The 27,882-nt window shown below is 37.1% G+C and overlaps 2 protein-coding genes across 3 annotated transcripts in view; one reads left to right on the top strand and one right to left on the bottom strand.

Annotated features, from left to right (window-relative positions):
* Positions 1-2,539, top strand: part of Fam3c (FAM3 metabolism regulating signaling molecule C) — a 45,336-nt gene extending 42,797 nt beyond the window's left edge. For both annotated transcript variants that reach the window (XM_026388736.2, XM_026388737.2), the window contains exon 10: positions 237-2,539. In XM_026388736.2, coding sequence (XP_026244521.1) covers positions 237-326 — 90 coding nt within the window. In that variant the 3' untranslated portion in view covers positions 327-2,539. The remainder of the gene's footprint in view (positions 1-236) is intronic.
* An 8,000-nt stretch (positions 2,540-10,539) lies between these two features.
* Positions 10,540-20,567, bottom strand: Wnt16 (Wnt family member 16). The gene is made up of 4 exons (XM_026388735.2): positions 20,473-20,567; positions 20,025-20,281; positions 17,876-18,162; positions 10,540-11,270 (listed from the first exon to the last, which is right to left on the bottom strand). Exons 1-4 carry the CDS (start codon positions 20,565-20,567, stop codon positions 10,806-10,808), a joined length of 1,104 nt encoding a protein of 367 aa, XP_026244520.1. The 3' UTR covers positions 10,540-10,805.
* Positions 20,568-27,882: the final 7,315 nt, after the last annotated feature.

The raw sequence follows: 27,882 nt of genomic DNA, 5'->3' as shown, positions 1-27,882 counted from the left end.
TTGACTGACACATGATCCTGTAAAAGCGTCTTCAGTGTTTTGTTTTAGCTGTGTTTTGAAGGTTGGCCACGGATGTGTCAGACCCCAGGGGTTGCTCATTTACTATCTTGGTCAGTAATTTATATGACTTCATTGTTGACATGAGTGTTACTGAAATGAGTGAGTAGAGTTATGTTTTTTTGCAAATCAGGACACAAAGGTTTTTTAAACTGTATATTATTACTGTGTTCCAATAGCACATAAAGAACAATAAGGATACAAATAAATACGAAGGATGGCCTGAAGTTGTAGAAATGGAAGGATGCATCCCCCAGAAACAAGACTGAAGAAAATATGGAAAAACAGAAGGAAGCGCACTTTCAATATTAATGGGAGACTCATAAAGAAGAAACTACGTGTAAATATTTTAAGAGCATGCATCCATCTTGGTGTGTGCATGAGCATTATCTCTTTTGATATCAGGATTATTTATTGCTAACGTAAATAGCTATCTTTGTAAATAGTCCTAATGGGCAAATCACTGTACCATTTTTAAGCACATTTCCTTAAAAGTACAAATGTTTAGACTGCTATGGTAATGACATACATCAATTCTAAAAGCATACTCAGTGGATTACTGATCAGATTTGTGAAAAACATTGATATATAAGGTTGCTGTGAAAATCAGTCATGGAATATGGCTTTTATGGAGGAGATTTTGTTTATATGTATAGATATATATCTGGCCTTGTGATGACATTATCTTTTAAAGTCAAAAAATATTTAGCTAGCCATATGTGTAATGTCACCTTATAATCCATTTCTCCTGATGTACCTCTTTTCTTTATTTTCCCTTCCAAAGAAACCAAGAAATAAAATGTTGGATACAAAAACTTATGTCAGATTTGTGAAAAGCACAACAAATTCTTTAATGCACACAGCAAAAAGTCAATATATAAATGTAGGTGTCCTTTAGGACTACAGCTTCTGAATTATGTGGTAGTGGTGTCAATAATTTGATCTTGTATAAGCTATTTAGAATGAAGCTGGAGGTAGAAATTCCACAGAGTTGGAGAACCAGGCCAAGTCCCCTCCCTGACCTAATCAGGTCATTTAGGACAACTAAAAACAGTATATTTAGAGCAATACAGGTATATATTTTCCTTATTTGTTATTGGCATTGACTAAATGATTTGAAAAGAGCTATGCTTTAATATCATGACACTTGATTTATAAGCTGATAAATTAATTTTCTATTTACTTCATCTAACTTCTTAATGGCAATTATTGCCCAAAGCTTTAGTGGCATATTTAGAAAAGTCCAATTACTGAGTAGACTAATAACATTTTTTAAATAATTTTATTTGACCCAAAATGACTTCATTCCCAATTCTATATAGAAAATAAGAGATCTAACTTTTTCCTTAAGATGTTTACAAAATTACTTAGTTTTGTTTTATTTTGCTTTAGTTTTTCTAGGACATTAAATTCCTGTTATATATGAAGTATCTTAAGCTGGAACATAAACAAATTTAATAATCCAAACTGCCTTTCACAGTATAAGTCAGCCCTAAAATATTTTGAACCTAAATGGCTTGTATAAAAATAACCTATAAGCAGTATTTGTTATTTTGCTGTAAGTTGGATGCCTTTCAGATATTTCGTAAATATTAATAACCTTTGGGGTATAGTATCTTCCCTTAAACTGAATGTAATTCATAAGTAAATGCACCTTATATGTTTAAACAATTTTTGTAAACTTTTTAGATTTTTGGTGCTTATATATTCAATCACATGCAGCATGTATATTTTGACATTTAAAATACTTCCCTTGATTCTGTAAATTAAAAGAATAGCTATTTTACAGTTCCAGGGATTGTACAATAAATGTTACATTTTTTTTAAATAATGAAAATAAATACATCTTGTTTTACACATGAATTTTTTTATTATCTGAAAAAGTAATATACTATGAGACTTCAATTGAGATTTTTTTAAGTATTTATTGTACTGTTTAACATGCAAATAAATCAGTGCTGTGGTTAAAAAGCAGAGGATATATCATAACATATATAGAATTTATATATCTAGACCCCAGGACACCCCTTTGATTTTAAAGATTGTAGAAGGATGGCGTTTGCAGGTGCATTGAGATGTCGAGAGATGGGGTTAGGATTAGTTATGTAACTAACTGCTTTGGTGCAGTATGTTTTTGTTTGAATTCTGTCTTGTATAGATTGTGCCAACTTAACTTTGGAAGCAATAATTTTACTATATTTTATTTCCAGATCTCTTTAAAGTCAGCATTATAAGTGAAACAATGCTCATTTAACATTAATAATTTTCTTTATTGAAGTAGAAATTTGATGTTGACAATCCAGTAGTTTACATGGTATTTAAGGGCTTGTGGATACATATTTTTTATTTGTAACCACAGATGCTTTCCTAGAACACATGTATTATTATATGAATGTTAAAATAGAGTAAAAAAAGTAGAAAATAAGTAGTATTTGGAAAATTAAAGAAAAATCGAGCCAGTCTTCATATTCCTGACTTTAATTTGATTAAAGTGAAATTTATCATTGTGATTTCTATATTGTACTTGTTTTTCAATGAGTCAGCTAATATTTTATAATTTTATGGTAGCTGAAAATTCATTTAGCCTGTATTTTACTTTATACTTTTAAAGTTTACACAGATTATAAATAATTTGACCAAAAAATATAATTTTATTCTGTTTGATCCTCACCACTACCTACCTTTTTTTTGAGGGGTGTTGGGGAGGGGTTACTGGGTGTTGAACTCAGGGGCACTCAATCACTGAGCCACATCCCCAGCCCTATATTGTATTGTATTTAGAGACAGGGTCTCACTGAGTTGCTTAGTGCATTGCTTTTGCTGAGGTTTGCTTTAAACTCAAGATCCTCCTTCCTCAGCCTGGAGAGCCGCTGGGATTACAGGCATGCTACACCATGCAGGGCCTACTACCTGCTTTTTAAATGAAAGAATGAGAAGTATTCTGTGTTCAGTGAGCAGATGGTCAAAAGTAGAAATTCATTTAGAAGACTTTTTTGAAATGTATATGAAAGGGGAAAATTATTTGTTGATTTGGTAGAGGATTTGCCACTTCTCAATAAATACAACCTTTTGAATAGCAGTAAAAGACGTATAAATTTAGAGATTTAGAATAAAGGAACAGATTTCACTTTTTGTAAAGCATTCCTAATGAGAATGCTTTTCCCATCTCTTGCCAAGACTACTTTTCTATCATATACTTGTTTCTTGATTGTTACATGTCATTAATCAGTTTCCACCCATCTTAGGCTCCTTTGTTTACTTAGGCTTTGATCCTCTCCTATAACTTGCTTTGTTGCAATTCCTTTTCTTGAGGTTCTAGTTTAATCAAGGCTAGATGAGAGTATAGAGCAAATGGGCCTGGCCAGGGCCTGACAGTCTGCTGTTGCTAGGTGGCGTGAGGGGAGCCAACAGTAAGATGAAAGCCCCTCCAGAGAATCTAAGAGGCCTTCCTCTACTACAGCCTTGCTCCAATCCACTGAACATTTGGGTGTCTCTTCTGTGGATGGTCAGAAGGAAAAGAGGTTGGCCAACCAACCCTTAGGTTAGAGACAGAGAAGATGTTTCTCTTGGGTTTGTCCCATGGGCAGTTTACTAGTATGGAGAACACAATCTTCCCAGTATAGCTATTTCACACATACAACTTGGTGCCATTACTAAAATCACTGTTCAGCTGTGCATAAATCATGCTGACCTAGAGTGCACTGAATTTTGAAAGAACAAGGCTAAATTTATAAAAGATGTTCCCTTTTGTCAGGGAAAATCTAATTTATGTACCTACAAGTTTATAATGCTCCATAACTGTTGGCCCATATTTGTTTACCTTGGTAGCCATAGAAAAGAGGAGGCTAAAACCTTAAAGAGAAGGGAATTCTGTGGTGAGACAGTATAGTGTACTGATTAGGAACACAGACCTGCCTGCATAAGCTTCTTTGTTTCCACCGGTTATGACAGGGTGATCTTGAGAAAGTTCCCATGCCTGTGAAACAGGAATGAGATTAGTGTGTGTGTGGTTCCTACAAAACACCTGACACCAAGTACTCAATAAATGCAACTGCTAGTATTATAATTGCAATAAGCTGTCTCTTGCAGACTAGTAACATTTTAGACCAAAAAAAGTTAACAAGTCAGCCTTGAATGGGAATTGTCACAGTTTTACCTTTTGGGTTCAAAACATTCCTTTTACAGCAAAGTCTATTTGAAATCTTAATGTTTAACTTTCATGTTTTCCATGATGCCTGCTACTGCTGCTAGAGCTTGGAAGTGTCATGGTGGGATGAACGAACTCAGTCTTGGCACCAATGAATCCCCTTCCAGAGCATAGCCTTCTCAGTGAACAATGGAGTAAACTGGACAAGTTGGAAGTCTATGTTTGTTTTCTGTAAATATAGTCCTCCAACAGAGGAGGGTAATGCTCAGCCCTGAGAGTGTGAATGAGCCTGAGTTCTCTTATCCTAAAACTTAACGCAAATTTTGCATTTTATCATGTCAGATGTTGATAAGAACATAGAAATCTTTTAAATTACTTTCAATTTTAGTTTCAAAAGCTATTTAGTTTTTGTATACCTCTGTGCATCAGGGGCCTGATTGGAGAAATACTTTGTTTTATTTGATAAGAACCAGAATGAACTCCAATGAGAATGTCATGGAGTCCAAGCTCTGATCAGAAGAAAAGTTTAGAAGCAAATAATGCTGGGGGCTATCATTAGAAGTATGTTCAGTTCATGGAGAAAGCAGTAATCCCTGATTGTTGGGGAGGCCCAGGATGGAAAGTGGAAGGGTATTAACTAGTATTTCCTGAGATGCTGGGAATGAGCTCTGGGCTGAGTCTTGCCTGCTGATTACCTGGGAATGTGCCCTGCCCTAAATTGCTTTCTCTTCTCCCTTAGGGAGAGGACTTGCTCCAGACTTCTATAGAAATCTGATACTTGACCAGAATAAGATTGAAAAACCAATGGAATTGTTAATAAAGTATCTTAGAAGGCAGTGTTAACATTCCATTATGGAAATACTCTGGAATAGTGTTCCTTTGGTTCTAAAGCCCTGGGTGTGTTGGATTTGGGCACAGTGACGAGTTGTGGCAACTGGAATTTTGAGATTGTTTTTCCCATATCTTAGTCAAGAAATTTTAAGTATAGTTTCTCAAGTATTATGTTGAGGACTTGGGGGAAAAAGTCTTAAAGCTGGCAATTTCTTACATAAATAGTGAGGTTTACCTTTCAGTTTGTAAAAATTACTTACCCTGTACCAATTTAATAGAGGTTAAATTGATATGCATGTTAGGATGCATCCCATTGACTTCTTCACTTTTTCCAAATTGCTCTTTTACCATATGTTACTTTTTGCCTTTCATAGAGCTTGAGAGGAGCAAAAAATATTTATTTGCCAGAGAGTTTAAGATAAAGAAATGACAGTGGATAGGACTAATGAAAAGTGAGGATTATATACCAGGAATAAACAGGTAACCATTGATTTACATTTTGTATACTGACACATTTCCTTGGTTGAGAAAGAGATTAAGTATAATTGAATGTGGTTTAATATGGTAATAGCAAAGAGTAATTAGTAGCAACAAGAAGAGGCTGCCCTTCCTTTTCTGGCTACACAGGGGCAAGTGGTTATGGATTATGACCATGAGTATTAGCTCATTACTAAAATATAGAAGGGAAGGCTTTTGGGCCAGTAGAGGTGAGCCACTCTAATGGCTAGAATGGCCATTTAACAATAAAAGGTAGTACAGTATCCTCCAGACTTTCTGACTTTCCTGTTCTTACCAATCAAGTGCTTTCACTTATTCTGCAAATTAAAAAGTCACATATGAAAGTTTAGTTTGTGTTGACTTGTTCCACACGTATTATTACTTTCCCTTTATAATCACAAGGGAAGAGATTGCTTTTTCTAGCAGATTTTGTTTCAATCAAAAGGTTTTAATCTGTTGCAAACCACCTCTAGTGGTTTTTCTTTGGATGTGAATATAAACCACTACAAATGGTAAATTTCATCCATCTATTAAAAATAACACTTATGTAACAACTGACTATAAGCACAACAATAAAAAGGATATAAGTATTTATTTTATGTCAAACCTAGTTAGTGTGATCTCTACCCGGAGTCATTTATTTTTGGAACAATTGTTAGATTCTTGGATAATTCAACTGTTGGCCCCATTGGGATCTACAGTACAAATCTGCTCAAATGACTCTTGAGTTTAGACATCAAGAAACAGTGGATTTTAATTATAATTTCACAGCCTACCTCCATTCTCAGTTTTCCATTCACTTCACACCCTCAACCAAGTTTACATAACCAAACTATGAAAAAAATACTAGAATTGTCATTATATTCACAAATACCCAAACTGTAATTATAGTTTACTGACAATTTTGATATTTTAGTACAATAATAACTTAGTACTGGCTAGGGCATGGATGCCAAAGCTAGTTATTCTGTGAAAGGCTGGTTACTTGGCCTTTTGCAGGTATAGTTTAAATGAGGGCTACAGAATGGTACATACTTTATGTGGCTGTTGTGAGAATTAAATATATATAATATACATATATATTTAATTAATTATATATAAATGTATATAATGTATATATGTACATACATGTGTATAATAAATATATATTATACACATACATTTATATGTGTATATATATAATTAGACCAATACTCAGTTTACAGGGAGTGTGAAGTGTTTATTAATATTCTCTTTCAAAGGAAATGAGTCCCTCCCTGGTATACCACCATGTCTCCTTTCGTGCTATGCCACATGCCATCCTCCTCCTCCAAGAAGAGTGTGACATCACTCTTATCTATGGTAAAACTGAAATAGAAAAGAATCCAGGCATCTTAGCTCACTGTCCTAAGGAAGGGTTCACCTAAGGGACTATCATGGTTCCTGGAGATGGGATTTGAATTTTTTCTTCCATCTATTCAGCCAAGTGAATCATAATGTTCTAGACAACTAACTGGCTCCAAGTGGTTGGTTTAATTTCTTGGTGTTTGGCGACCTGTGGAAGCTGATGCAAAAAAAGTTATCAGCAACTCCCAAAGGGCCTCTAAGTCAATATTTTGATGAGCTTTTCTGCTTCCACATTTTAAACTAAGTAAAATCAAAGACAATATCTCTTTTTTTTCTGATAGTACTTCAGGAAATTAAAGTGCTTTGAAAATGTTTACTGTGACTATCACATGTTTCCAAAGATGCAAAATCATAAGGTCATAGTATCTAAACATTTATAATAAAAATGTCCTTGTTATTCTTTGTATGACTATCATAGCTCCTTAAAATATAAGATAGCTATCATCCAATTTGGGATAAGGAAATAATGCAGTTTATATTAAAAAGGTTTAATGTGTTATTAATGTTGTGTAAAGGTACTGCAAATCAGAAATGTTTTTATTAGTCAATTTCCTTATCCAGAGGTTACAAATAAGGCCATTAAACACGATATTCTTGATTTTATTTTAAGATGAACCATCATTTCTATTAGGCAATTCTAAATTAATAAAAACATTGAACTATTAAACTGAAAAAAATAACACTAGAACACTCCTCTCCCCCTTTTAACACTATACAGGGCTTTTAAATAAATCAAGGCACTTTGTACCCACATACATAACCCACAGAGTTTTGGACTTGCTTTGTCTGGATATGAATTCTGTGATGAAAGAAGCTGTCCTGTGAACACATCACTAGAATTGGGACATGTAATGACTTGCTGGCCAGCATGCAGGCACCCTTTACTAGTGCATAACACCTTGGTTTTCCTCTATGAATTCACCCCCTCTGTTTTCAAGCTATGTCATTTTAGTTTGCATGAAACCCACTGCTACTTCCAGGCAAGGGCCATCAGACAGATCCATGTACCTATTGCCTACCTCCATCCCCCCAGTGGTCATTATGATCGGCTCTGAGATGGGCACATTTAACCAATAAGGGCCAATGACATTCGACCTTTGCTGGGGCTTCCAGGAAAGAAAAATTTCTGTTCTCTTGCAGGTGAGATTACTTTTAGAAAAGAACCTCCGCCTTTCCTTAGAATGAGACCTCTCTCCTTAGAACAAGTATTGGGAAAATGTGAGCATCCCTGTTGCTAAGAAAAGCAGAGAACCTGGAGCTGCTATGGGTGGGAGGGGAGGGCTTGGGGGTTACCACACATTGTGGCATCTGAAGTCAGCCTCAAGTGATGGAGAGACCTGAGCCTCAGTGTGAGTTTATGGATCAAGCTTCACCTAAACCTGTTAAAATTCTGAAGTTTTCCTTTAATATTTAAACCAGTCTGGGTTGTTTTCTGTTACTCAAAATAGAGTCATAACTAAGGCAAGCAAAATAGCCTAGACAAGATAAGAACCTTTGCCCTCAGAATGGTGTTCCTAAGGGCACAGTGGTGCTATAACCACCAACTGGGAGTGGGAAGGAAGTGGGCCAACACCAGGCTGTCAGCCAGTAAGAGAAGAGAAACTCGAGGATGACTTCGTGGAAGTGCCAAGGATGAGAAGGAAAAGAAGAACCCAAAGATGCAGCTTGGGAGTTGGAGCTGTTCTTGCTTAGCACATAGAGGAGAGCCTGAGTTAGCATCAGGTTTTTAGAGTAATGGCTGGGTAATCAGGTATTCATATTATGAAAAGTTTTCTAGTTAAAAGAAGAATTGGTAGTTATTAAACATTATAGTCTTCCTCTTCTTTTGGTGGGGTGGTGGTGGGAGGGTACTAGGATGAACCCAGATGTGCTTAACCACTGAGCCATATCTACAGCCCATTTTATTTTTTGTTTTGAGACAGGGTCTCCTTAAGTTTCTCAGAGCTTCACTAAGTTGCTGACTGAGACTGGCTTGAATTCACGATCCCCCTGCCTCAGCCTCTCAAGTTGTTGGGATTATAAGCATGTACCACCATGCCTGCTACATGTTCAGTCTTGATTTTTTTTTTTATTGGTCGTTCATAACATTACATAGTTCTTAGTACATCATATTACACGGTTTGATTCAAGTGGATTATGAACTCCCGCTTTGTCTTGATTTTAATACTAGAACTCAGACATTTTCCATGAGTGTTCTCTTTTTCATAAATAATTGCTCTGCCTTGGTAAATGAAATTAAAAGGAAATAGAATGAAGACTCTGGGTCAGGGAAACATTTCTTTATCTTATTCATAGGGAAGAGAATATTCTTTCTTTATCCATTCTGAACTTAGAAAACTTTTTTCTATATAATACTGAAATATTTAACAATGCATAAAACCATAAGCATTTATATTAAAATACAACTTTAAATACATCCCTGTAATTTTCACCAGGAACTTTGTAAAATATAATGAAAATACATGCATGGATATTAAATCAAGAAAGACCACTCAAAAATTCAAATGGAAATGCAGCATTACATATAATATAATAAATATCCAGGATATCAAATCTGCAAATTGATCATTACTCTGACTTAGATTCTTTTATCGAGTTAAGACTTGCTATATAATTTATTATAATAACCTTACAAGTTAAACATAACTAATGTGAAAAGAGAATTCAATTAATCTGACTACTGAAATAACACAATCCCCAATATTTTGCAACATATTTTAATCTATAACGTATAAAACTGTCATTTTGGCAAGAAATACACATCCATATAACTAATTGCTCAATTACCTTCTTTTTCAATGTTAAAAATAATCAGAAATAATAGTATGAAAAGAAACAGAGGCTAATCTTAATTCTGGGATAATCTTATTGCCTCAGCTCTTAGGCTTTGGCAATAAATGTCTTACATTTTAATACGTCATATAACTTAAATACCATATTTACAAAATATAAAACTCTGTTAGCAAAATACTATACAAAATACTGACTTTACACATTTAAAGGGTGCTTTTTATTGTAATATATGAGAGCCCTTTATATTTTTACCTATGCTGTATTCCCACCTGTTTTCAGATTCTCCCTCTCCCAGGATCTCTGTGCCAAGTTGTTAACATAGGAAACTGGTCTATAATAAAATTATGACTCTCAAGATCAAAGATTGTTGTATACCATATAGAGGTTTTTCTAAACAAATTCTCCTGGTTAAAAGGCACTTAAAATTCAATTAATACATTTTACTTTTTTACAGTTTGACTCTTTTTCACTAAATGTTTCCAAGGAACACTTTTTAGGGATATTGTGTTACTTATGAAGATTTTTTTTCTATTGCCCTTCTTTTGAAGTACATGAAAGGGTCAGTAGGCACCAACCACTCAGTTTAACTTTTCAACGTCTGTCTATGCACAAACACTTAGTAACATTTCTTCAATTAAAATACTGAGAATAAATGAGATTCATGTTTACCACTCCTGGTTGCCATAGAGATGTCTGTAAAAAAAAAAAAAAAAAAAAAAAAAAAAAAACTGCTGTTCACCCACCATTACTGATTTCCATAACTGAGTTCCATAGTTGAGGATCTTCCTGAGTATGGACCAGGTCTCCAGTGTGAGGGTTCTTTCTTGCTGAGGAAACAGATTTATCTTCCTTGTATGTCAATATACATCCTCCAAACCACTCACAGATGAATGCAAACCTTCTCAACTTCAAAATCCCAAGAAATCCATGATCAATGTGTAATTGGATGTCAGTCAGGTAAAGGAAATCTCAGAGGGGCTCAAGGATCTGGGAGTGCAGGAGTCACCTTGGCCAGCACTGTACCAGGAGAGGTACCCTTTGGCTGCAACCCCATTGTTTGTTGCTGAGTCTTGCAGGCAGCTGGAGAGAGCAGTTACTTACAAGTGTGGACGTCAGTCATGCTCTCACACCTTCTGCAGCGGACATAACAGCACCAGATGAATTTACACTCACATCTCTCCACGTGCCTGACCACATGGGTGTTGTAGCCTCGGCCACAGCACAGGAGGTTGCAGCCATCTGCACCCTCTGATGTACGGTTGCATTCTCTGCCTTGTGTCCCTGGGATCCCCAGCTTTTTATCTTCCACGCAGTAGTTGGGAGACTTATTAACATAGAGCAGGTCATCCTTACGGATTGGTATTTTCCTCTGATCTTTTTCTCTCCTGCGCATTTTCCTCTTTATTTTGTCTGATACCTGGATACTGTTTTCATATTTATCCTTTAACCAATGGCCAATCTTTTCAAAAGAAGACATGGTTTTCCAGCATGTTTTCACAGCACAGGAACCAGAGACTCCATGGCAGCGGCAATCAACTGACATCAACTTGGCGACCGCCTGAAACCAACAGTAATTGTGTTTAAATGTCAGAAACACAGCTAACTGAATTACTTAACTTTCTGGGTCTGTTTCCTCCTATTAAACAACAACAACAAAAAAATGACAGCTTTGAAACTAAAGGATCTTTAACGATTGTTTAGGGTTCAAATGTTTTTAGTTTTGTCCAAATGTCTCAATCTTGCAGAGCAAATCCAAGTTGCATTTAAAGTAGTAGTAGGCCAGACTATTGTTGTCAGAGATTATCGGAGATACCAAAGGAAAATTATTTTTATTACTAATCCCTTACTCAAATTTGTGGGAGGATGCTCATGAATGCCTGCATGTTCTTGGTACCAGTGAATACATTGCTATTCACAGGGTGATTCATGACCAGCAGCCCCAGCATGCCACATGAGAAATTCAAGCCTTACTCCAGAAGTACAGAATCAAAAGCTCCAATTTAATAAGACCCCATATGATTCTTATGCACATTTAAGTTTGAGAAGCACCGATAAAGCAGATGCCCTCAACTTGCACAGTACATTAATGGGGACTGTACAAATAAACCTTGCTCAAACCCTTGAGATTATGACTTAATTGGTTGGCACAAGCTGCTCAAATGATGCTAACTGCAGCCAGTGATGACATCTATTGTTCCAGTTGAAAGTCTTAGGTTTGACCACTATTAAAAGTTAGATATGTTAATGTAAGGTAGGGTGGGGAAGGAATAGGGAGAATCCCCTGGTCACAGGACACATGAGAAACCTTGACTAATCAAGTTAAGTTGGTCAAAAGGAGAATGAGCTATAGAGTATGGATGGTTCCAGCAAACCCTTTCTCTTTTCTGGAAAATTAATCCAAAACATATGTCCTATTCCTAGTGGATCAGTAGCACTATCCTAACAGCAAAAACAGAAAAAGGATAATGTTTTTGTAATTTTTCATTTCTAAGTGGGGAGTTTATGCAGAAATTCCACTTTATGGAGAGGAATTAAATGAGATGACATATAAATTTGTAATAACCCATGAGTCGGGTGCATATTAAGTTCTAAATGTCTCCTTTTTCTGAAGAACAAGTTACAGTAAGAGTTAAGATAAAAAGCTTCAATGGACCTAATAATGCAAAAGCAATAAAAGATTTTAGAAATTTAGGACTCTAAACTCTTATATACCAGGCTCGCCAGCATAGCTTCCTTCAGTCCCCAGATGATGGCAGAACAGATTAATAAATCGTCAGCATTAACTGTAGAGTTGACATTCTGTCAACATGCTGGGCAAAATGAAAAATGGATCCAGCCATTCAATTACTTGGAAATTATGTATGTAATTTCACCAAAGAAAGGGAAAAAAACCCGCACAGTTTAAATTCTGCTTGCAGTTCTTATCAAAACTATAAAATGACAAGGGTGTATACTTTGCTAGTTTGTATTAAACCCAATATTGACATATTAATGGAATTACATTTTCTAACACATTAGGAAAGTTTTCTGTACTATCTAGTGATGCAGAATATTCCAAACAACTAAGATTAATTTTCAGCTTTCAATGAAAGCATATGATATTGATTTGTACAATGTTTGTTACTTCTTAGGCATGTTTAAAAATAATCAACAGAATAATATTTAAATTCTGTTCTTTATAAAATATGGCACATATACTCCTTTTGAATTCATGAAACTGAAAAACTAATTAATGTATCTATTTCTTATTAACCTAAGGCAAAATATGCCCTCCACTGATGTAAGAGAAATATATGAAATATGGCACACAGGCTTACTTGGTTTAATTTATGGCATTTGATATTCACAAAACCCTCAATTCATTAAGACACCACTAGGCAAAGAAATGATCAAATTAATGTGATCTGTCTGTCTTTGTCCAAATTTTAAGTGCCTGAAGGGTTTGAGAAAACGAGGTCAGTCAGTCTTAGGTAATAACAAATTATCCAAGAAAGGCAAAAACCTAAGAAAGTATGATTATGTGCTTAAGCCTGATCAACATTCCTTATAGTCCTCACTTAGTGATTTAAAGCTGGCTTTTCCTATGGATCATGACTGGAGGAGCTGACTTGTCCTATTATTAACTGGTTCAGACATCATGGAAGGAGTTGCCGATCAGCAAATCATAGAGGACAGAGTAGATGCTCATCAAATACTTATTGACTAATTAGTTCCGCTCACTCAAGCAGTTTTAATCCATCCTCGGTTGGTAACCTGAACCAGAGGATGTAATAAAAATCACCTTCATAAACAAAAAAACTGACTGCCCCAGGGCCAGGGGTACTAGGACACCTTCAGTCAGCTGGACTATCCACCAATTCTTTCACTCTAGCCCTGTCCACAACAAGATTAGTCCACAAAAATGACATGGTGCTTCCCAGGTTTGAAGAATAAAAAGAGATTTTCAAATTCAATTTTCTCAACCTCTGAATTTCTATCTGAGTTTTGGGAGAATTTTCCTACTCCAGAAAACCAACCCTTTTAAATACCTGAAGTTTATAATTTGCCAGTAACATTTTTTTATTTTAGTTTTATTCCATTACTTTTGAATTGTAAGTGGTTCTAACAATAAGAAATCATATTTTTGTCATCTATATGACATATTTTTCTTAGAATCTGTGTATATAAGTGAACTTCAAAGAGAAGAATTCCAATAACTTGACATGCAATTTGAATGCCTATACCCTTAAAATACTTCAAGGGTAGACCTTGTCCAAATGTGAATTAAAATAAACCCATATAATCACACTCAGAATTTTATGAAATTCAGAGTTTGGGGGCAGATAAACACAAGTTTAGCTCTACAGAATTTAGCATTTCTCATAGCACATTTTCACAGATAGTTTTACTTCATTTAGTTTTTATAGGGAGAAATGCTTTGTACCTAGTAGGCATTTAGTGAATAGGTATTTTGTTAAAATTCCAATTTTATAGAAAAAGAAACAGCACAAATACTTATAAGTTGATGATTTGTGATATAAGATCTTTATACACAGCAAGATAATTTTAGTAGAACAGAGAAAAATTAAAGTGGATAAAGCAAGTATATTTAAGGAGATTGTATGAACACTGCAAAAAATTTTTTTAAAGTATATTCTAGATCTTTTCCTTTCAGATTCCTAATTAACGTTAAATAGTCATTCTGAGTTACAGTGATAGCTCCATCATTTTCTGGTAACGGGAAAAGTAAGAGAATAGCAACCGAATGAGTTGTGTGTGGTTATGAGAAAATTCCTTTCTCTACTCTAGTTGAATTGTTAAGGTTTATAACGATATTAACAGAGGAATGTTTTGTTAACTATTGCAAACAGATGTGCACATTTTGGTGGAACATTTTTAGACCATGGGAGAGCAATTAGGAGGGTGGCATTTAATATACTGTATTCCTCATGTCAGTTTTGGTTTGATCAATTTCTAATGAAGTGAAATAGGAAAGATGTATCATTGGTACTTAAGGTAAAAATAGAAACAGCTTAAGAAGTGGTTTAAGGACTGATTGGTCCCACAATTTGGACTCAGAGGTAATGCAGCAGGCGAAGATTGTTTTCCAGTATAGTACATTATTCAAACTTTATAGGAATGGCCAGAAAATTGTTGTGGAACATTTTGTGAGTTAACATTTCATTTCGTCAATCATCAAATGATCTGTTTAAGTTTTTTATGAAAACTGCGACATGAGATTGGATGGGTGGGTGTAGGATTCCTACTCCTTTGATCCAATTTGTCTCTTTTGGTTCAAAAATATACTTGAACCTGCTGAAAAGCAAAACGCTTACGTGTTGTTCAACTACTTATAAATATTCCTGAAACAGGTCAATGAAAATTTGGGGCTGGCCCTTCCCACTTTGTTGAGTTACTCATCATAAAACAAATTATGGGGTAGAGAAACTTAAAAGTTTATGAGGTGGACATGGTAAGAATGGAAATATTTTAAGCACACCAAAAGAAATACCCATAAATATTCCAAGTCACATTATTCCCAGAAGTTCTGCCCCTGGAAGACATCACATCATTCTGCTAGCCAATCACTATTCGGCAACATTATTCTTGGAGTTATAACTTTAGGAATGGTGTCAGAAACCAAGTGGGAATCAGAGTATTTAAGGTCAGCGGTTAGAAAATCATCTATCCTGCTCACAGCACTACTAAGCGCCAGTACCCACATTTCTCTGAACGCTTTCCTACATTTCGAGTTTGGGATTTTGAGACTAAAATAATCAACTCAATTGAATGCAGACCTTGAACTTCACTCAGACGAATATGCCTAGTAGATTAAAATCCTAATTGCCAGTATTGAAAATTGAGTCGATTGCTCTTACATGTTAGCTAATACCCTGGAAACCTGTTCCTTGGAGAGTTTTTTGTTTTGTTTTTCTTTTGGGGGATTTTTTTTTCTTTTTTTGGCTACCAATGGAAAGAAAAATACAAAATGTTTTGAATTATAATACCTCATGAGGGAAGACCAACAAAAACATTAGTGTAGCACTTTCAAAATAACCAGGTAAATATTTTGTAATATTTTTAAGATTCCATTTAGAATAACGTGAAAAAAAAAGTTTCCATAGGGAAAACTCCGAAATTTGTACAAAAAGTATATGTGCACATAGGCTGAATTATTTTCTCCCTAGATAGAATAATAGCAGAAAATCTATGTACTATGAGAAAATTGATTTTTGCTAACAAGTAGTGGATTAAAGTCCAAGTTGAATAGCTCTTTTTTTTAAAAAAAAAAAAATAAAATCAGAAAGGAAATAAAAGTTTAATACTAACAGTTACAGAGGAAACTATTGCTATCTAATTTTAAAATAAAACTAAATAGTTGAGATAAAATAAAACTAAATAGTTGCATAATGTTACTTGTAAAAATGCATTTTAAAATGATTTAGGGCTTTTCATAAATTCAGAGACTGCTTTATTTGAGAAAACTAATCATAACATGAGCTCCTACGTTTTGGTTTTCCAGTTAAAATTTTTAAATCACTACCAGATTATTTAAAGAAAGGCTAAAGAAGATATAAGTTTTATGTTGATAATAAACTTTCATTTAATTGTTTTCTTGTTTTATAATACATGTCTATTTTATATAACTTGATAGCTTTCTTTAGTTTAACTCTAGAGTTTAAAAGAACGTATGTTATTTACATTTACCATCTTTTATATTACTATGTTAGAAATTATAAATATTTCTTCATTGGATAATATTTAAATTGAAGCAACATTTTTTAAAAATTTTAAGGGAAAGAGTACTACATAACTACATATTAGACAAGAGTTATTTAAGTGAGGTAAAATAATTTTTAATTTTTTAAACAAAAATATGGAAAGCTTATATAACTACTGATTTCTTTATTTATTACTTTGCTATTTTGAAATTAAAATTGTTTGAAAATTTAAATTTGAATGTTTAAATTTATTGTTTGCATTTTTTTTTGTATTTTAAACCAAGGCAGTTAACTAAATTGGCTAGAACTCACAACCATTCTGAATGAGTCCCAGTATTTACTTGCCAAAAATGTAAAACAAATGCAACATATATTTTAAATATTCCTAAGAGATACTGCAACTTTCTTTAATTTACTTCAGGAGAATGTGGTAGATTGCAATGGCTACTCTGGGATCTTTATAGGTTATTGCTTATTTACAATAATATACAAGATGTGTGGATAGTCCTGTCTTAAAAAGTTTATTATGATGTAGAAAATACATACTCATAAAAAAGTTACAACCAGAAAAGTCACTATGAATTGCCAACTAATTCAACTATGTTGTAGAACTCAAACTTTATTGAATCAATATTCAATAATATAATTATACCTAAGTTAAATTAAGCTACACATATACCCATTTTAAGAAAACAAAGTAAAAAATCAGAAATTATAAAAGAAGTTAATTAGGTGATTGTTCTTCAAATTTCCCTACTCTCAATCTACTTTGAATATAGCTATATTTTAAAATAGCCAAACATTTAATATAACTATAACTTCCTAATACTTATCTGAATTTTATGATTTTTAAAAAACAAACCTGAATATCTTTAAAATAAAATATCCATTTTATTTAAAAAATAAAACTTTGCTTTGCAGAAAATATGATAGTAGATGTTTACTTCCCAAGAATGTTTATTCAAGAAATTAAGAACACTACTGACAGCATGTTTCAGAACCACTGGACAGAAAAATAGTGGATTTACAGACACATACTCAAAATTCAAATACGGATAAATAATATTTGATTCAGTACCATTAGAAAAGCAGATACCATAAGTCTTATTCTGGCTTTGCCATTAACTTCCTAAGGGTGTGGAGCCAGTAATACAACACATACATGTACAATGGTTATTTCATAATTAATGTTTCAGGGTGCAACATATACTAATACATTGTATTACAAGATTCAACTCATATTAGATGTAGAACCTAATAGAATCAATGTGGTCAGTACACAATCATTAAGGAATATGAGTGCCTGTGGATATATATATATATGTGTGTATATTTAAATGTGTGTGTTTGTGTGCTGTCAGTGCTCAGTGTTTAAATCATTTAGATGGATTCATCCAGAAGTGTAATCCTAGTGTTATTTACATAAAAACACTGGATTTGTATTTCATTTTCTTATACATACCTGCCTCCCAGCTTCACTGTTATGTAGGTTCATTGTTAGCAGTACTTTGCTTTCTTTTCCAGTGGTGTTTCTGATGGGGAAGTCCAGGAACTTTCTGCTGAACCACATGCCATACTGAACATCATCAGAACAGCCTCCCCAGTGCCAGCCTTCACTTGCTGAGCCACCATTCTGCAGGGTGGTATCACAGGAACATTCTGTCATGTTGCCTGCACTGCATGACCTGGTCACAGAGTGCACCAGGCCTGCCGCCATCACAGCATAAATAAATGCTGTCTCCTTAGTGCCTAGAATAAAACATAAATTGCCTAATTAGAAAGCCATGTCACTTTTTATTTATGTTCACAACAAAGGCTCCCACTCATCCTCTTACCAGGCAAGTAATTTTTCAATAGCTTATAAAGGATGCTTACTGTGTACGGATTTAGAAAGGAATATTTACATTGTTTCAGCCTTTAAAACAGTAACATTAATTTTCAGTATCCCACTTGAGGGGACTTTCATACATTGTAACACCACACATTATCTTCATACCTTAAAATCATATTTAAGCTTAGTGTCCAATAACAGCTCAATGACACAGGTCAAATTTAAATTCCTTTGCATGGATTCTGTGAATCTAAAATACTCACAGGAAATCAGAGAAGGAAAGGAAAACATATTTTTAAATTTAAAATATGCCGCATTCACAAAACACATGCTGAAAAATGTAATATGATTTTTGTTTGAGTAAGTAATATTCTTCAGAATGCAAATTAAAATTAAGCCAAGATCAAGATGATTAATAGATAAATGTTACAGTTTACTTTCATACTAAAAACTAGACTTTAAAAAATCCCTGATAGTAATAAAAAAAACAGTTAACATTTTACATAGTACAACTGTTACAGTTATAAAGGTAATGAAAAGTAAGATAATTGAAATGTCACTAGCAAAAAAAAAAAAATCTTACCAAAAATGTGTCCTATAATGAAATAGTTGTATTTAGCACTCCTGAAATAGAGTTTGAACTAAAATCTTTGAAAATTAAAGTTCTATTAAAACATTAATAAGGTGAACTAGAAGGGACTCAGCAGGGCGACATTTTTTTTTTTCCTTTCCAGATGTTTAGATTGGAATAGAAACAGTTTCACGCCCGTTGTCCAAGAAACCTTTTCAACAGCTAAAGCTTCTGCATTTCAGCAACTGTGAAAAACACTTTTTGTTTTTCTTTTTCCTTTTCTTTCTTCTTCTTCTCTCCCCCAACTCCTACCTACGGGGATCTGGGCTCCCTTGGAAGGGTGCGCGAGCTAAAACTTTAAGGCAGAAAAGCGTTGCTTTGGCTGCAGAGTGTGTGTGTGGACCCTGCGGGAAAGGGTCAAAGGTGGGGAGAGAAGGAAAATGAACCCGAAAAACGACAATGCATCTTTCAGCGACCCAATCCTAAAATTCTTTGAAACAATTAATATTCCAGGAACAATCCTGGCTCTCTGCACCTTGATCCTTACCAAGACACTACACACGTGGAAAGAGAACTTAACTTTATTGCAGCTTCCCCTGTGGCGGGAGTGCGCTGAGGAAGGGAGAGCGAGAAGGAAAGGAAAACAGGGGAGACAGCTAAAGTCGTGGTGCTCAGGTTAGCCGCGCTTCGGGTGGTCGGGGACAGGCCCTTTAAAATCCCCCTCCTGCGGTCCACCCGGTGCTCGGAGGAGTCAACAAACGTGGGGCTTCGCTTGGGTTAGCCACTTGTCCAGGGCTCGGTGAGCTGCGGAGCCGGTTAAATCAAAGCAGATGCGGCTGCAGCATTCCCCGCTGCCGACATCATGTTTCTCCAGCTGGTCACTCAAGTAGGGGGCGCTTCGGGGTCCGAGGGGGTCGGCGGGGTAGGAGAGTCAAGAGTTTTTCTGCAACTCGAGCGTGGGGCCGCGGGAAGGAGGAAAAGCCACTGCCCTTAGCGCCCGGGCTCTGTATCTGGGAAGTCCCCCCTCCTCCAGTATCGCACCTGCACCCGGAGTCTGGCCTCTGTCGCTCCCGGTTCCCTGCACTAAAAGCCTTTTTCAAGATTTAGAGAGCCACGAGACCACTCTAACATTATTTGCTTTATTTGAAGTAAATGACAGAGGAGTTGTCGCCTTGTGTTCCCTGCCATTCCCAAAGGTCCTGGACTCACCGCTGGTCAATTCGTAGCCAAAGAGGGGGCTGGTGCCGAGCGGGGCAGCGGCGGCGGCATTGGCGGTGGCGACCATGCAGTTCCATCTCTCGTGTTTGAACTGGCTCCTGCACTCCTGAATGCCCAGCCGGGCGCCCTCGCGGATGCTGGGCAGCAGGTAGGGTTTCCTCTTGCACAGCTCCTTCTGGCGGCTGTTCAGTGGCAAGTTGGCGCAGCCCAGCTTCTCCGGAACCCCAAAGGAGGCGATGCCCAACCACCTGTAAGACACGGCCGCCCCTAGCGTAAGCCGCTCCCCTGCCCTCCTCCCCAATCCCAGATGTTTTCCAAAAATTAGGTCATCCGCTCTAGGGTCTCCGCCCCTCCTCTCCCGGCCTCAGTTGAATGTTCTGGGGGGTGGGCACCTTTTTAAACCACATAACCCGGGTACCTCTGCTGCCCCCATACTCACATCCAGTTTCCTTGGACTCCGCAGGGAAACAGCGCAAACAGGACTGCCCATAGTGCGCACAGGCGGGGCAGCGCCAGGAGTGTCGCTCTGTCCATGGCCCCCGCATGGAGTCCCCCAGCCCCGACCACTCCTCTTCTGCCCCACTTCTCCAGAGATTCGAAGGGCCGGAGGTCAGTTCCTCAGCACCACGTTGTTCGTCGCCCTCTTCCTCCTTGCAGAGAGCATAAAAAGGCAGCCAACAATGATAGGGATCTCACAAGCCCCAAGGCCCCTTGCAGTATGAGAAGGTGGAAGAAGTTCTTTGGGGCCCTCCTGCTCAGAGTTGGAGATGTGCTGGAGATGAGAGAAAGTCCCTCACATTCCAAGGTGTGAAACTTATGTTGATGTCTCTGCGTCTCCATCGCCCCCGGCTTCTCTTCTCATCCCCTCCCCCTGACCGCGCCTGGCTCCTGATTGGCCCAGTAGCGGTCCCGCATCTCATCATCCCGAAACCTCAGGATCCTATTGGCTGACTGCGGGTTCGGCGGGGGGCGCTCTGGACCCGCGGCTCCCGGAGAGTGTGTCCCGACTAGGGGGTGTCATAACCTTTCCTCTGGTTCCAGCTTCCAAATAGCTTCGGGATTGATTCAACCCAAAGACTGACAGGGCTCTTTTGTCTTGGCAACCCAGGATATATTGTGGGTTTGATGGGAGACGTTTTGCCTTCCACCCACCTAAGGGCTTCTGGATTACCCTCTGGATTGAGTGGCTGGAAAATCTCTCTGCCTCTTTTTCTTTCCTTGCTTTTCCTTCAATTCCCAGAAGAACAGTCTTTTTAAGTCAGAGTTGGTACCAAACAAGTTGACGGTCCAATCCCCTATTTCAGGTCTTAAATGCCAGGGGACTTTAGTGGATGGGTAAGATACCGTCTGGTTTATGCTCTTCCGCCATTTATGTATACTTTTATTTTTAGCGAAAGGGAGGATTCTATTCTACCACATTTAAATTGTGCTGTGATTTCCTCTATTTGTCTTGTTTCCTGCACTATCTGTCCCAAGTGAAAATGAAGGGAAGAGAAGTAAGTGATAGTTGTCTGGAGAACTCTAGAACAGATAAGGGTATGTTCTTATCCTTCTCTTCAGACTCACGTTGGCTCTTGTGAAAACCTTGGACTGGGCTACACACCCAAAACAACAACAGCAAAAACCTACTGTGTTCCAGTCCTGTGGGAATTTATAAGGCAAGATTCCTTCTCTCGGGAATATGAGCCAGTCATTCAGAGAAATCTTAAACAAAATAATTTGAGATTATCAGAAATGAAGAATATAGAAGTTAGCAGGATACTCTTTGGGGCCAAAGGTACAGGCAGCTGAATGTTTTGGCAGCTGGTAGTTTCGGATGGTTAGTTAACCCAGTGTTTTGTAGAAAGAAAGGTCTGTGGGACAACTCTGAAGACCAGAGGAATATGATTAGCTGTGGTGCCAGAAAGCTCTGTCTCACTTACTCAGACACAAGAAATGCTTCTGAGATGTATCACTTGCTCCCCAGACATTTCTGAAAGGCTATCAAACACTCAAGGTGGACATATCAGCTCAGTGGGTACCCCAAAGGAGACTCACATTAAAGGCTTTGATAATGTTGCTGCTTGTTCTCAGTATCCAATAGGGTAGAGCAACAAGAGCCATTGAAATTTCCATTCTGTCCCATTCACTCCTTTATCCAACAAACATTTATTGAGTATACACCATGTACTGGGTCCTAAAGCCACATGGTAATTTTTTGAGAATCAAGTTGATGATAGGTTATAGCTACTGATCCAGAAATATTTTGGCTAATGACCAGTGACTTCTCTGAAAATCAGAACCTCCTTCCAGCTCTCTTTATTCTGTGAGCTTCCTCAAAAGAGACCATGTCATTGGACCCAATACCTGACATCCTGGTTTAAGTACAATATATTGAGTGAATTAGCATGATGAGGAACATCTTGAGTAGATACCTAAGTGGCCTAAATGCTGGAACTAGAGAAGTTTCTTCCTTACAAAGATAATTGGAGGGGGTGCCATTTCTGCATTTCAGGAAGGGTGTAAAGAACATCAACTCCATTCTGTGATTTCAGGGCCAGTACTGTTAAATGTTTTAAAGAGGTTGTTTATTTTTTTCCATTCAAAAATACATAATGAGAGGATGAGGATGTAGCTCAGTGGTAAAGCACTTGACTAGCAGTCATGAGGCCCTGGGTTCAATCCTCAGCACTGCAAAAAGAATTTTCCATAATGGGTTACAATACAATGCAATAAATGTTGGAAGTATAACACATATAGATTATTTAATCCAGTCTTGGCCAGAGGAATAGCCATGTTTTCTTCCTTGTTATTCTAGGGGCCCAGCCCTGTCCATCCATCTCGATAAAGCCTTTGGAGGAACAAAGTATACTTTTCTTAGAATCTAAGCCCACTGGATCAAACATTTTCAAATCCAAGGCACATTTTCAGGGCCTTAGTGGTCCTGTACCTCTTTTGTATGGTCTAGGGCCTTAGGGATCATTGTGTTCATACTTCTAAAGCAAAGGAAGCAAATTCCTAGGACTTGACCTAGCTGAATAAGTAGGTTTTTGTCAAATGAACAGACATTTGAGTTCTCACTTGGGGCCAGACACTGTAAATTCTCATGACTGAGAGCCTGCCATCCTCTCAGATTCTCTCTTGCACTTATTCTCTCCCCACCACTTACCTCTCTATCCTTCTCCTTCCTTCTCCAATGTTCCAACCTTTCCCCCAACAGTTGATGCTGATTTTATAGATGAGGAATGAAATTTGAGAAGGTTAAGAAGTTTGACCAAGCTCACTCAGTTAGAAAGTAGTAGAATCAAAAATCTTATTTCAGAGGCCCTGTTCTCTCCACCATAACATACTGCTACATAACCTAATTCAAAACCACAATTAATTTTTTCCCCTGACAAATCCCAGATCACTAGGATTTAGGATCCAAACTTCTCATTGTGTTCCATAGTTCCTTACATCATAGTCCATAGTTATCTCTGTTGAAAGAGTTTTGATTTTCTGAAGATAAACAAAATCCATAATAAGTAAGTACCCTGAGGAGTTCTCTATGAAGTGGGTCCTTGAGGGTAGGTAGCAGTCTGCATGAATGCCTTTCCATTTTCCTTGTCTCTACTGTCTGTGGGTTTTGTAGGCTGAGAGGAGCCATGGAAAGAGCACAGGGGTGAGTTGGGTGACTGCAGCTCTGGTCAACAAGTGATAGATTATCTTGGGTAACTTATTTCTACTTCATGTCTTGGTTTTCTCATCTGTGGAATTATCAAAACTCTCTTTCAGTTATGAATCTCTTTAGAGTACTCATAGGACTGGGGTGGAGAAGGTGGTATGTGTGGTTACATGTGGTTCCAAGTGCAGGGGCAGAGGGAAAAATGCATTGCCAGGGGATTCCAGGAGGACAAAACCCTAGCCACTGTTGGGCTTGTTTGCCTGAGAGATGGGCGTGTCCCCAGGGGAGCACAGGCTTCAGGGTTTTGGCCCCCCATCTGTGTCTTCAGTTCCATGTTTGCTTTGGGATTTCAATGAAAGTGAGTTATTTTAATTGCAGAACTATTTTTAAAGGGCCAAATTATAATGTTATAATCTTATCAGATCATATGATAGAAAACAAAAGACATGACAGATATTTTATTATCCTGGAATATGAAAGTGAGGAGCTCTTCCATAATCTAATTTATATCTATTTATGCAAAGTAGTTCATCTCAGCAGTGAGCATTATGCTATTTAGACTGGAGCAGTAAAGTAAAAGGTAGGTTAAATATAAACATACACAAATCTCCAGATTTCAAATTGCTTATTTCTTTAGCCACAAGTAGGAGCTTCATTTCCTATTTAATATTTTTGGTTTTATAATTTGGAGGAAGAACAATTTTAACTGAATAATAGAATGTGATCTGATATTTGACTATGCTAGGCAAGCTTTCTAAGTTTGAGATGCCAATCTATATTTAAAAAAAATTTAAAGACTTTGCCGTTAGTTGTTCAAGAAGGGAGTTAATTTTATGTCATCTCATGATCTGAATTCAGCTACCCAAAATTTGATTAATGCTATTAAGAATAGCACCATGTAACTCCAGGTTTGTACGGATTACTGAAGCATCTCTAATTTCTTGATCCCACAAGGAGGAAATATTCTTGAACTTATTTTCCTAGCAGGAGGAAGGTGTTTTGAGTTATCCTCTGGAAAGAGGATTTAAGAAAGGAAGAGCCAGATTTCAAGCATATTCATTTCACACAAAGAAGCTCTCTGGAGAGACTGTGAATCTGTGACTGTGGTCATCTCTGACCAGCTGAGGTAACTGAACCAGATAAGTAGCTGGCTGGCAATAAATCCCAGCTCCCACCAAAGATGGTTGTAGATTACTAGTTGTAGGAGCCAGGGAGCCTGTTCCTTCTGGGAGTTTTCTCTCAGCCCCTGGGAAACTCAGCAAAAAGTCTTCCTGGGCAGATATGCCTTGGACTGTGCCTCTGGCAACCCATCAGAGGACAAGACTTCTAAGGGCCCTGTTGTAAGAATTTCTGCTGCAGATCACAGAGACTTATGTGCTGGAAACTGATACCAGCAGCACCCCAGCTGGTCTTAACTCCCATGATAGAACAGAAGACCAGAGGTGACTTTTTACATAACTGGGTCTCCATCCATTCTATTTTAAATTCCACCTGGATGCTGCAAGTATGAAACAGAGCACAGGCTTGTGATCACCGGCTCTCAGGGGAGAGTGAGGTGGAGAACAACATTCTGGATGCTATGCAGTTCTTTGGTAGCCCCAAAAGCCCAGAAGAATGACAGGCTTGGGGGAGCAGAGGATACAACAGCTATAGAAGTTCCCAAAGCTATAAAAGCTGAAAGTTTTTTATTTACTTGTCTTAGAATTTAAGGTTGATAAAACTTCATAAAGCACTGACACAAAGTGGCTTATCCCGAGAGAAATATCTCTCTGCCACTTTACTTTAAAAAAAAAAAATTAAGTTGAAGAAAAAATCCAAAATCTAGGGTAAAAGGGGGCACATCGCTAGCTGCATTTATAGGCATTATGCAGTCTTCTTGGAATAAAGGAACAAAAGTGACAACAATGTTTAACAAACAAGAGTGAGCACTGTTATTTAGAGGATACTGATGAGCAAAACACAAAAGCCGAAACACACAGAGTGTTGTTTCTTTGAATATTCCTTTAGACACATTTTTCTGAGTTTTTCAAAATAAGGTAACTTTACCAAGTGACGAGTTATTATTGGTTTTTAAAAAGTTATCAAGAAAACTACTGCAAAAATCTGATGTTCACATTTTTTAGAGTAGTATTTACTCTAAAATACTACTGGGCCACCTACAATGAAAAATATTACTAGTCACCTACAGTGAAAAAACTAAATTGCTCTTGGAGGTTTTTGCTAACATAGAATAATCAAAACTTCAACTGAAGCATCATTTCAAATTGACTATGTATATTTTATTCTGTGGGTTTGCATAATTACACTTAATGTTGTAATGTCATAAATATTCTACAGGCAACCAATGTCGATAAAAAATGAGCTAATGTAGACACTGCTTTTGTGTTCAAGGTGGCTGTTGGCACCTTTAACCATTGGTTACTGTCCTTATTGTGAGTAAGGAGAAAGTTAAAGTGATGTTTAAGTCTGGCCAAGTACAAAATGACATTTGGTGTTTATTCCTGTCTCAGTCTTTACACTGAGGTGAATAACATTGAAACTCAACCTTAACATTTTCATTTGCCAGACTGAAATCTTATTTTATTTGTATTTGTATTTGCTCATACAGCACTTTAAAACCCTTTGGCTTGATTTTTAAAATTCTACATTCCGGATTTGTCTATAGCATTCATTTCTGATTAAATTTACTCCATTTCCTTATACTCATTCTCTCGAGGCAGTTCAATTTCTTTTTTCCTTCTCTGTAAATAGGGTCTGCATATTTATGTTACAATTTCTTGAGAAACACTGCCTCCAGGCCTAGAACTTGTACTTCTTCTCCTTTCTTATCCAAACTCACCTAGCCAATTTTTAGGTCATAGCACTTTAGAAGTTAGCTGTATTTATTTATATATCTCTGCCCAATTTTTACATCACCTAAGGTCCCTAGTACAAAATTTGTCACTAAATTTACTTTTGCTTTATGATGGTCTAATGTGCCTTGATTTAAAATCACCAATTAGATTATAAGTATCTTTAAATCAAGCAGTACATATGATCTTTTACAATGCCCATCACCACCACAGGGATGAGTACATAGAGGCATTCAATAAACTTTGTGTGTTTGTTGCTTTAATAGACAGAAATCTCTCACAAGAACAGTGGAATTGGGCTTGGGGATATACCTCAGTTGGTAGAGTGCTTGCCTTGCATCTTGCATGCACAAGGCCCTGGGTTCAATCCCCAGCACTACCAAAAAAAAAAAAAAAAAAAGGAACACTGGAATCTATGAATAATTGAGAGCTGTCAGCGTTGACATAACCTACTAAGCTGCCACTTTTCAATGGGAATTCGGCATATCTTTAACCTACTACATTGCATTTGCTTGTGCCATATGATTTGCATAAGTTTCAAGAGGACCACCAGATGGCTATGTCTACAGGCTTCACAGCTTCAGTTTCTGCTAGTGTTAGAATCTGTAACAAAACTGATAACTCTTAAATCTTTCTGACAAATCTGTAGCCATGCCTTGTGCCCTTTCCAGGTAAGTTTGTTGAGCTAGGCTAATAACTCAAACTCTTAGTGGTGTTTTCCCCAGAAAAAGCTTTTATTTGAGTAGGCAAGTGTGCAGAGCCCAGGAGGTTTATGAGGGTTCAGAGACATAAACACAAACTGTATAGTAGGTGTGAGGTGTGTTCCAACTGCAGCCCTCTCACTTTCTGTTAATGATTATGGCAAGGGAGGCATCAATACAAAAACAGCCAGCTCGAGGGCTCTCAAGTTTGCGATCTGATGAAGTCTTCTGGTGCCAGACCAACTTTTGGGGTTGTCACATGGCTTAGTGAAGCAGCTTCCAAAATAGGCTGAAAAACCACAATTTTGATATACTGGGCTGGATGCCAGAATAGACTCGGAGTCCAGCCGACTGAGTAAAAGATTCCAGTTGCTACTTTAGCACCAGCGTATTGTCTGAAATCCCCAGGGCACACCCATGAAACCAGCACCAGAGAAATACAGTGGAGCCACTTTTTAATGCTGTTTTGGGGAGTGAACTAATATTTGCCTTATAGGTTAACTGAGTTACGGCAGGCTTCAGCTGGAAGGAGTTTCCCTTCAGGAACCGATTTGGCCCTCAGCATATCTTAATCTTATAGTAATTGTTGGCAGTCCAGGGTGGGGTTTAGTACTGGAATCTTACCCTTCATACTCCACCCCTCTCCTTGCCCC

Source organism: Urocitellus parryii, chromosome 3, assembly GCF_045843805.1.
Source record: "Urocitellus parryii isolate mUroPar1 chromosome 3, mUroPar1.hap1, whole genome shotgun sequence".
Taxonomy (NCBI): domain Eukaryota; kingdom Metazoa; phylum Chordata; class Mammalia; order Rodentia; family Sciuridae; genus Urocitellus; species Urocitellus parryii.
The sequence above is the reverse complement of the archived record's forward strand: the minus strand, read 5'-3'. Positions and strand labels throughout refer to the sequence as shown.